Consider the following 12324-nt stretch of genomic DNA (forward strand, 5'->3'; position numbering starts at 1 on the left):
TTTAGTTTTTGTCCAAATATATGCCACATACTTTTTTTCTCCACAATCATATTTAAAGTATGAATTTTTTGAATTATGCTAAATAGTGTATTTTATTTATATAAGTAAATTGGTGTGAAGTTAAAGAAGTTTGGGGTATTCAAAATTCGTTATTCAAATAGATCAGCTTTAAAAAATTTTGGGACTTCAAACTTATATAGAATATTTGAATTTTTTGTCTAAATTTGTTGGATTTTTCTCCTCAGGTATTTCAACTACGTCATTTTCCATTTTAAATAATTTAATCGTCAATATTTTGTTCCTTTTAAACACTGTTAATTGATTTTGATCAATTTTTCTATTGTAAATGTCTTTAATTGTGTTCGTATTGTAATGATTTTGATTGAAGAAATGAAGACAAACAGTGTGTAACTCTCATTTATTTTCTAATGTGTTCAAATGACTTGAAGTAAAACACAATTATTTCTCTAACATATTCACTATCAATTGGACTAATGAGTTCTGGAACAACATATGTATCTCTATCAATACCCCTCACAAAATTTGGTTTCACATCAATTAACGGTGTTTAAAAGAAATAAATTATGGGTGATTCAATGATTCAGCATAGTTGAGATACCTTAGGGAAAAAACTCATTAAGTTCAAAAATCGATTTATGTATTTGTACTTGATTTTCTTTTTAAATAAGAATTTTAAAAATTAAATTTTTGATTTTAAAATTTATGATCAAATAGTAAGTTATCTTATAACGAGTGATATCGTTAAAGTTATATTTTCTTGTTGAATAAGGTTATAGGCAAATATAAATTCATTAAACATTTGAACAATGTTATAATTATGGCTGTAAATGCTAATTTTTTAGTCAAACATATAATCCATGATATTGTTGCAAAATGTGTGCTTAGTTATAATTTTTTATTCATTAATTCAACTAAAACATCATTATTTGAAAATCATATATCAATTTTTTTTATAATATCAGTTAATAATATATAATTACACATTATAAAATAATATATAATTACACATTATAAAATAACACGTTTCTTAAATACTTAACATATAAAATATCAGTAATATTTCTTACATTGACATATTTGTCAAATATTAACTTGTGTTTTTTATTATTAATTTTTATTTTGAAAATTGAAAGATCTAGTTGTATAATTAAATTTTCGCAATTAAATAACATATTTAAAATTACACTGCAATACATTATAATTATAATTAATAAATAAGTCTTGATAGATGTACTCTACTACAAACAATCATTACTTTAATAATTACACTAAATTTGATTAGCAAATGACTTTTCCAAACAAATTTTTAGTGGTGAATTTTATATTCAATTGTGGAGAAAGTTTGATGAGGTCTACTTTCAAAAAATTTCCACACAATAATTGATCCATTATTTTCATGTCAAATGAAAAGGATATCAAAAGTTCTATGTAAATGTTTTTTGTTTGGATTATCATTTATATATAGAATAGTAAATATTTCATTTCAGAAATGAATAGTAAGTTTTCACCTAACCAATAATTAGTTAACACTTGTAAATATGTGTTTTCTGTTTGAAATATTGTCATAGTTAATATTAATATAATGAGTGAAGTAATTGTCACGTGATCAATCGACTCAAACACAAAATAATTCGTGTTCATCTATTTTATTTCGTCCTAAATGAAATAATTTTTTTGATTACGCTGTTTCTCGCTTCGAAATTTCATGTCTGCTTTTTTTCACTTGTAACTTAATCAATTGGCAAAGTCGAATAAGAGTTAAATTGGCTTATAAGTATTCAAATTTATTTATATGTTTATTGAACATTCAAATTAAATCACTCAAAAGTCAATAGATAGTCATTTTTAATTTACAACTTTACATTTTATAACACTACAAAAAAAACCCTATTTTCTCATTGTAAATTCTTGTTGAAAGTTATTCAGTTGTTATTATCATATATATTTCAAAAATAAAAAAATAAAAAATTTAAGAACTTTTCAGTATTTCAGTGAGAATCTATTTTCCGTCATATATTTTTTCAATGAACATCAATTCGATGAAAAAGTATCATATTTTATAACACAATTTTAATATTTTTTTTTTGCAATGAAAAAAATCTCCTTTTCTATTAGTGCTTCAATCCAGATTTACTTGGCACAAATCTTAATTACTACAACAGTACTTAGATAAGTTTAATGAAATTTCTAATGTAAATATTGGATCTATATAAAATTAATTATAAAAAACTAAAAGTTAATATTTAACAAATATGTCATATAAGAAATATTACTGATATTTATATATGTCACTAGTTTTAATGCCCGTGAATTTCAAATCATGTCCTACATTATAATTTAAAATTTATGTGAAAAGTATTAAAAATAATAGTAAGTAAATAACTATAAACTGAATGATATATTCATGTGAATAAGGGATCTAAAAAAATTTCTTATGATTCCTAATAAAAATAGTCACTTGTAAATTTCTAATGTAAATATTGGATATATATAAAAGTTATCGAGTTCATCTAAACCCCGGATCGTACTGAAGCTCCGCTCCTGGCCATGTTAAAGAAAACGTGGTTATGTGCATGCACAAAGTGCGATCTCAATAATTCTCCCAACATTTATAATGCAACAATATATTTTTTTTCTCTTTTGGAAAGAATTGCTTACTTATGAGAAAACGAGAAATCAAACATTGATTTTCGATATCTACTATATATACATAAAAAATAATTTTAATATATATTTATATTTTTCGTTGAAGGGGGTTCGGATGAATCCCCTGACAGAGGGTTGGCTCCACCCCTGGTGGGAAGTACCGTTTTCAGAAATTGGCTTATAATATGTAAATTCTAATTTAATCAAATTTTAATATAAATATCAGAGATTTAAGCGGAGAAAAAAAAAAACAGATAACCATATTAAATTCCAATACTAATATAGTTGAGAAAAAGAAGAAACAAAAAAAAGCTAAATTATCTTGAGTGTTGTATGATTGATTGCAAAAAAAAAAAGGAGCACAAACAAGTGTGTAGATGGGGTCACAAATGGCTTTTTAGTCATCACTTTGATATTTTAACCTTTTACAAGAGAATTAGGTATACTCACTTGTAAGAGATATATTAGGTGGGAGACCTATATATAATGTATAGTTCTATAGAATTAAAATATACAATTGTAAGGCTATAGTTAAATCACAATGTTGTACATATCTCCTTGATCTTTAGTAAAAATAAAATAAAATTATAAATGCAATATTTTTAGAGTAATTATTTTTTATTGCATAAGCATTCTTATTAATTAGTAGATTTATTTCTAATTAATTTAGTATATTCTAAAAAAATTTAGCGTGTAAGTTACATAAATTTCATTAGTTTATGAGTTAATTAATTAGATACACGTTGATTTGTAATATTATGTATTTTATTAAATTTTGGTGCGTCCAGATATATGTATCTAGAGATACATGAGTCAAAATTAGGTATAATTTATTTTCACTCTCTTCTCTCCCTTCTTGATTGCCGCTTTCCTACACGTGAATCAGACTAGATACATGGTGTATTTATCTGGTGTGATTCACATGTATCTGGAATACACAAACAAATCTCGTTCGTCTCTCTCCTGTTTTCGCTTCCTTTTCTCCTCATTCAAGTGTATTCGATAGCACTGAAATTTGATATAAAATTACTAAATTAATGATATAAAATGTAATTATTTCAAATTATACTCAAAACTAATAAATATGATAGAAATATTTATGTAATTAGGTAATTTCTATTTTTTTAATCATTTAGCACGAAGAATAACAAGTCTTGTGGTAGATCAAAATTATGAGTTCCGCTTGTGAGAAATTGCTAACTCTCTCATACAATAATAATATATTTAATATAATTTCATGAGTAGGTTACAAAAAATAATAAAACATACAAAAAAAAAATTCAATTTTTGTGAGGTGAAAAAGTTAATTTCAGTAGATTCTGAACTCAAAAAAATTATAACCAACGCAAAATTGTAAGAAATGTAATATAATAAGATACAACAACAAATAATAATACACACGAAATTTTTTTTTTTTAAAAAAAACACTATGCCTTAACATGCTAACACATCTTATGTTAATATATTTTGTTTTGTTTTTAATTTTTTGTAAAATATTTCTAAAATTAATATTTTTTTTATTTTTTAATCAACATCATGACTTTTATCCCGTATCTTTTAGTGGAAAATATCCTCTTTTAACATACCTTACGCTAAGTTTCATTTCTTCTTGAGAATGTATATATTAAAGGAATCATAATAATTATTTTCTTTTTCTATTTTTATTAGGAAAAAAATCATTTTCCTCATTTGAAAAATATTTATCTTTTAAAAATACTTTTCAAAATTTTTACCCAATCAAAGATAAAAAATTATAAAAATATCTTCTGTCTTATTAAACGCCTTAATTATTTGATCTACTATTTATTTTGCCCCTTTTTTCAATTAAAAAAGTGTTGTACTAATATATCCACACTTTATTACTTTTTGTAATGCATTAATTCGAAGTCCCACACTTTTTATTACTTTTTAATAATGCATTATTTTTATATATTACTTTGTGTTTTTTTGAAGTGCATTTTGGTGACTTCCTCGTAGGGCTATATATATATATATATGTGTGATTGAACAATTAAACCAATATAAGGACCTCTCACCTTTTGACGATTATATATTCTTTATTTTATACACGATAATGATAACCAAAGGCTAAACCAAAGAAAATAATAAGGAACTTCTATTCTACTAGTTTTTAAAAATGTATATGATAAATTTTCGCAAATAGTCATTATAAGAAATTTAATTATGTCTCATAATTATAGTTTGCATATTTGCCGGTTGTAGATATAGTTTAAGTTGTCTCGTTTGTATAATTTACGAATTTGTATAATTTGCAGGTTTGCATAATTCGTGGGTACATTTGCATAATTCAGTTATTTTTGTATAAACTCAGAATAACAAATTTATACAATTACAAACATCAAAAGTGTAAACGGTTATACAATTATATTGTACAAATTATGAATTATGCAAATTATATTATACAAATTCTGAATTATATATACAAACGAAAAAGCTAAGCCACATAATTATAGTTAAAAGTAGGTCGCGAATTGTAATTAGGACAAACTATAACTATGTTAACTAATTAACTGTATATATATTAACTAATTAACTATATATTTACTTATACACATAATTTCTCAAAATAAAATCCCTTTTTTTAATGATAAAAAGTTTCATCTATTTCAATCTTATCGTAATAGTGAATTTGTTTTAATCTAACCAAGACAAATCATATTTTTTTTATAGTTTCTTGAGCTCAATACCTAATATCCAAATTTTCTAAATATTATAAGAGATTTGAAGTTAGAATATTGTTCCAAAATGTGATAGCGTGAGAGAGACATTTTTGGTGCGTTTAGTATGAAGGAAAATATTTTTTCAAAAATTTTTTCAATTTTCTCATGTTTGTTTGGGATAAAAGTTTTAAAAAATATTTTTCAAATTAACTCATTTTTCTCAAAATTAAGGAAAATGACTTCCCTCCAAAAGTTAAAACTCTCATCCAACTTCAAATTACATTTTTGTTTTTGAAAAACATCATTTTCTAAAAAAATATTTTCAATTTAAAATTTTATATTTTCACTCCGCCTTCCCCGCCGCCCTCCTCTAAAAAAATTAAATTTATTTTTAAAAAAATATTTTCAATTTCAACATTTTATTTTTCCACCCCGATCTCTGACCCCCACCCCCAAAAAAAAAATTAAATTTGTCTTGTTGGACTTCAAATTTTAATTTTTTTTGTAAAATTTCTAATAAAAATAAATCAACATTAAAGAAAAGTTATAAGAAGTTTATTAAAGAATTTAACATAAATATCCAAACACACTAACATAAGTATAAAGGTACAAAAATAAAAATATCTTATGAAGGTTATAATTCCATCAATAAAGACAATAATCAAGATAGACAAATATTGTAGCTTATTTTAAATATATATTACGAGTATTATAATTTCTATGGGTACTCTGATTCTTTTTTTTCTTTGAAATAGATTCAAGAACTTTAGATTTTAATCTTGAATTGTATCTGAATTTAAGTATTTAAAGCTTGATTTCGAATTGGATGGTTTTAATTTGACTTATCTTGTGCTTAAATTTAAGTGCTTACAACTTAATATTGAATCTTCATCTTAATCTTAATTTCTGGACATAGTAAAGAAATATCTTAGTGCTTACAGAGAACACATGCGGCCTTTTATCTACTGTCTCGCTCCGATTTCTTGTTAGACTTTTGATGTTTTTTTTTAATTATGAGGAATCGAAGAAATCGGCCAACTTGCACTTATTTCACGGAGCGTTTGCCAGCACATGTAACTTTGTTAGCCAAAGCTAGACGAATAGTAAGTTAGTTTGTTTTCTTTTGCCTCCAATAACGTTTGAGCTTAAGTTTCTCAATTCACTTTATTGACCGTTGACAATTTAAATGAGGATTTTTCTTGCATAGAGTGAAGAAAGCCGTAGTATCTGATTGGGAGGTATTAATTTTATATGCTTGATTTTTTTGATTGGAAAATTACGCGAATAAACAAACATATACTAGTTAATGTTAAAGAATGACAAAAGTCCCACATCGGTGATTAATGAGATGAGTGGACTCTTTATAAGGCATGGACAATCCTCCTCCCTTTGAGCTAGCTTTTGGGGTGTGAAATTAGGCATAATTTCACATGGTATCAGAGCAGGCCCGTCTCACCCGATGTTGGGGTCCACTGGGCGTGAGGTGGGGTGTTAAAGAATGACATGAGGTGGGGTGTTAAAGAATGACAAAAGTCCCATATCGGTGATTAATGAAATGGGTGGACTCTTTATAAGACATGGGCAATCCTCCTTCCTTTGAGCTAGCTTTTGGGGTGTGAGTTAGGCCTAAGACCTAATTTCACAGTTAATTTAGCTAATATAATTATATAAATTAATTATAACTCGCAACTTAATTTTAGTTGTAATTACATCGTCTCTCTCCTCTCTTCCTCTCTCCTCTTTAATACATGATGTACAAATTATATATTATATATATCGCCTCTCTCCTCCCCCTCCATGTAGCTACTAATCAGAATTAGCAAACTATAGTTATAGAGCATAATGAAGTTATTTTTGAGTTGGTATATGCATAATTTCCCTTTTCAATTTCATCAATTGAGAGTAAGATTGCTATGTTCCCTAGAGATGCATGCAGAGCTACATAACATGTTCTTGAACTGAACTAGTATAGTTTATATTGCTCGGACTCCCCAAAAAAGATGTCATACCTATGTCAGATCCTCCAAAAAAATGCATTGGCGTTTGGAGGTTCTGGCACGCAATCAACGGGATTTTGGAAGAGTCCGAGCAACATAGGGTAATATTTGCTAAGTATGTTCCATGTTCTGTTATCTGTCCTTTTGTCATTTGGGATTTTCTGAGTGTTCTTTGGTTGCAGCCAGCAAATGGAACTGCAATACTAGGAAAAGAGGTTGTTATTTGTAAATATCGATCTGATCACACTGTTGCACTGGGCTTATTGTCTTTTATCTTTCTTGCTGCATCTGCTGTGTTCGGCTTTTCGTCATTGTTTTACCCATATAAGGGGAAGTCAATTCCTCAGGCTGTTCTGCTGAGAAGCACTAGTTTCGTCGTATTCCTCAATGTTGCTTTGTAAGTATATTTCATCTTGTCGTCATCTCTACTTTCATGTGTCATATATACAAACTCATTTATCTTTGATCTTCTGCTGGTAAAATACAAGGGGTATAACTGGCTTAGCAGCAGTGCTGTTGTTGTGGCCTACAATCAGTGAGCAACTTCATATCACGCGTAACATACACCACAACCTGAACACAGAGTGTCCAACTGCCAAGACTGGTCTTCTCTGTGGCGGCGCCTTCTCGTCTCTTGACTCTGCGCTCTTCTGGTTGGTTTGCTTGATGCTGGCTAATAATGCTCGAGACGATTACTTTGAAGATGCAGCAGCAGCAGATCGAGGATGCAGTAAACGATGAAGAAGATGTAGTGCCTAAGATGTGTGTTATGTCTTTCACTCACTTGCTTCCTTTTTTCTGATTCAGAGGGCAAACTTTTTAATTGAGATGATGTTGTGTGTAATAACCATCTAGGAAGTCAAAAATGAATGTAAAAGAAGATGGAAACACACAAACTTTTTATGACACAGTAACATAACAAATACAAACGACAAATATTTTGAGGCGGATGGAGTATATATATATATAACACTAATACCTCGCTATGATATAGAAATTTTATCTACACAAAAGTTGAGGTTCTACTTCCGCCACTCATCCTAGAACCTGGACCTCAGATGTACCACCCGAGCCCCAATCCACACAACACTTCATAGTAAAACTTCGTCTACCACAATTTCATCGAACTATGAATTCAACATTGGGTGATGCTTGCTAGTATTGTTTCATCTCATCGATGAGACGAAGGAGATGTTCATAATTCCAAGCGGAAATTTCCTCTGAGTATAGGTGCAGACGCTAATATAAGCCTCAGAAATTCCATTTCTACCTCAAGACCATTAAAATTCGAAGCAGCTTCATAGCACCCGAACACATGTTTAATGCTTCTGAAGAACATTGCCTAAACACTGAAAAATTTGACATGGTTCAGAGCAGTCAGATGATTCTACGGCAGAAAGTACTAGAAAAATATCAAAAAATAGTTAAAGATACAAATCAAATGCACCCGTTTGGTTATGTACATACACAAATTATTTCATACAATGTATTTTTGCTATGTTTCGAAAAAACAACACTATATTTTACAAATAAGATATTTGAAACTTGTGATCTAAAAAAAATATTGAGATATTTGTGTGGTTGTAAATTATTTTATTAAAAAAAAAAAGAGAATTTTAAAAAGGTTAATTATTTCTAGTGCCACGAAGTAACATTACTCTTAGAAAAGGACTAAAAAAAAGATTGTCACATAAAATAAAATGAAGGAAGCATATTGAGACATTGTAGGCGGATATTTCAATTAGAACTAGATACTTTTTATGTATGTAAACACAATGAATTATGCTATGTTTCGAAGAAAAAAGAACTATATTTTGCAAAAACGGACGCTAATAACACTATTTATGAAACTTTCTCTATAAAGAAAAGGATAAAAAAAGGCCGGCCCATTACAGTTAATCCAGGCAACCAAAATTGGGCTTTGTTCAGATCCAACTAAAACAACAACAAAAAGAAGCCCAGGCCCGTACCAGCGAAAATACAAAAATTAGCAAGCTAATTATCCCACACCGTCTGACAAAAATTTAATTGGGGATTTATATTCCAAAACATTAACATACTTGATCGTCCCTTCGGGGACATCCGATAAAATTGGAACGATACAGAGAAGATTAGCATGGCCCCTGCGCAAGGATGACACGCACAAATCGAAAAATGGTCCAAATTTTTTTCTACAACTAAAATTATTATTTTGCCTAGTATGTTATTGCTATAAGTTTTTGGTTATTCATAATTCATGCATATACAAATTTAACATTTTCTTTTTATATTAATCTTTAAGACGAATCGGACTTATTATTTTTTATCACCTCATGCCTTTCAGAACAATGCTTATGTAATCACAATGTAGTGAAATAATATCAACCAAAACTTACCAATATCGTTACATATCCAAGAACGAAAGTACAACTTTTTTTCTTTAATTAAGGGTTCGTTAATTGTGCAGGATGACAACCTTTCTACTATTAACTTTCAACGATATCACTTGACGCCGAAGATGAACTGTACGTCAACATGCATCACCATACTTTGAAATTGTATAACGTTTTCAAGTATGATGATATTGATGTTCAGTCCATTTTCGATGCCAAGCAATATTCAAAGTTAATACTAGAAAGATTGTTATTGTGCACAAGCTACACCCCATATTCGTATAAAAAGAATTCCTCAAATCTTCTTTTTTTTTTTCTCAAAGAGTTTTGAGTTAATTGTAGAAGTAGATGTGAATCAAATGGCTTGATTTCAACTCTATTTATAGAGCTAACACTACAAGCACTCTGTATATCATATTAAATGGCACATGTAATGTTGCAATAAGTTTTTTTAATACCTAAAAAATGATTATACAGATAATATTTGAAATTTACGTTTCCAAAAGAGTAGTAGTGCACATGTCATATGACAGTAATTCATGTGGTATTTTTTTTCATTTTAGTTGTCGTAATTATTAATAATAATTATTATTTTTTTAAAAAAATCAAGATTAAATTACTTTCGATTTCGATCTTTTAAGTTATTTAAATCAAAATTACGTGACAATACAATATGTTAAATGACATTGACAACATCATATGGGGCTTTGTACTTTTTTGTAAATCCATGTGATGAAATCAACCGCTATATAAACGGAAAAGGTCAAAGTTATTTTTGAACTATTTGAAATAGTTTAAACATGCTCTTAAATTATATCGGCTTAAAAATATCATTTCTGTCCAACTATTGGCTCACACCTATCCTTCTAATTAACGGAAGTATCTATGTGTGCGTTAAATGTCACATGGCCACCACATGTGCACGCCAAACAGACCCCACCTTCACATAGACGATTACGGAAAAGGGTTAAAGCTACCCTTAAACTATTCAAAATAACTTAAATATACCCTTAAATTATATTTCGACTGAAAAATATCCTTCACATTTGACTATTGGACCACACTTGCCCTTCTGTTTAACAAAAACATCAATGTGTATACTAAAATGTCACATGAACTTCACATATGCACGCCAAATACACCTTACCTCTACATAGACGACTTAAACTTAAATCCCCAAGTTTGACCCCAAAATAATGTTGGACGGTATAATCACTTTATGTGGTCAATTTCTAGCTGATTAAACAAATTTAGATTGTACTTAATTATCAAATTTAGAATCTTTTATATCTATTGAGTATTGAGATTAGGATTCTTTTAATGGATTATGGAGCGGGTTATGAGTTAAAAAAAGGGTCAAACGGATAGTATAATAGGATCATGACACGTGTAATAAAATATGGGTCCGTTAGTGACAAGGTTAAATTTGTATCACTAATTGGATGGGTATTTGCGTACGCATAATATAATGGAGGGTATATATGTACCTTTTATTAAAGTTCGAGAGTAAATCCGTCCCTTTTCCCAAAATAAAATTATTTACCATTTGACCTAAATCTTCCAAGCCCCAAATAGGTCCAAAAAAGAAAAAGTTTCAATCAATATTTATAAAAACAATATTAACTTTTATCAAAATAGTAACTAAGAAAATATAGCTCTAAAAAGGAGGAAAAAATAGGAAAATAAGCAATTTGGTTTGAGAATAAAATTTAGACCATTTTTGATTTGTGCGTGAGCCATGCTAATCTTCTCTATATCATTCCAATTTTATCAGATGTCCCCGAAGGGACAGTAAAACGCATTAATGTTTTTCAGTATAAAAATAAACAAAGAAGATTTCTGCAGACGATGAGGGAGAACTAGCTTGGGTGTTTTTGCTGGCTATGGGCCTGGGCTTCTTCTTTTTGTTGAATCTGAACAAAGCCCATTAACTGTAATGGGCGTCTTTTTTTATTTTACAGCAAAATATTAATAAATTGTAATTTTTAGTGTTTGTTTTTGCAAAATATGAAATAAATAATAAAAAATTACATAAATCCACAACTAGTTTTACTATATTATTAAAAAATTTCTATTATTTGAAAAAATTACAAAAAAGATCTCTAATTTATGTGATGTATCGATCGCATACATCACTTACGATGTATCGATCGCATACATCACTTACGATGTATCGACATACGCAATGTATCGAAACGTTACTTTACGCGATATAATAGTCGAATAAATCACTTTACGATATATCAGGACGCACATGATGTATTGAAACATTACTTTACAAGATGTGTCGAGACGTTGAGTGATGTATCTGAAACCGTAACGCGATGTACCAGGACGTTGAGAGATATAACTAAAATAGGAATGCTATCGAGGTGTTTTGGGATGTACCCGAATTCTATAAAAATTAACATTTAAAAGATTTTAATAATGTCACGACCCAAAACCGAGCCGCGACTGGCACCCACATTTACCCTCCTATGTGAGCGAACCAACCAATCTAAACCTTAACATTTCAATTTAATATCAACATAAAGCAATGCGGAAGACTTAAACTCATTAATAAAAGACAATTCAATAACTTCTAAAATTCAACATCTATTATTTCCC

At 28.7% G+C, this 12324-nt stretch overlaps 1 protein-coding gene, 1 non-coding gene and 1 pseudogene across 2 annotated transcripts; 2 read left to right on the top strand and 1 right to left on the bottom strand.

Moving 5' to 3' along the window:
• The first annotated feature begins 7335 nt into the window (after window positions 1-7335).
• Window positions 7336-8173, top strand: LOC107027810. The gene is made up of 2 exons (XM_015228876.2): window positions 7336-7742; window positions 7834-8173. Exons 1-2 carry the CDS (start codon window positions 7360-7362, stop codon window positions 8084-8086), a joined length of 636 nt encoding a protein of 211 aa, XP_015084362.1. The 5' UTR covers window positions 7336-7359; the 3' UTR covers window positions 8087-8173.
• Window positions 8174-9411: 1238 nt separating this feature from the next.
• LOC114078490 lies at window positions 9412-9514 on the top strand. The gene has a single exon (XR_003580172.1). It is a non-coding gene; the product is annotated as a U6 spliceosomal RNA (small nuclear RNA).
• A 1906-nt stretch (window positions 9515-11420) lies between these two features.
• On the bottom strand, window positions 11421-11507 carry LOC114078494 (annotated as a pseudogene).
• Between the last annotated feature and the right edge of the window lie 817 nt (window positions 11508-12324).

This window comes from Solanum pennellii, chromosome 8 (assembly GCF_001406875.1).
Source record: "Solanum pennellii chromosome 8, SPENNV200".
Classification (NCBI taxonomy): domain Eukaryota; kingdom Viridiplantae; phylum Streptophyta; class Magnoliopsida; order Solanales; family Solanaceae; genus Solanum; species Solanum pennellii.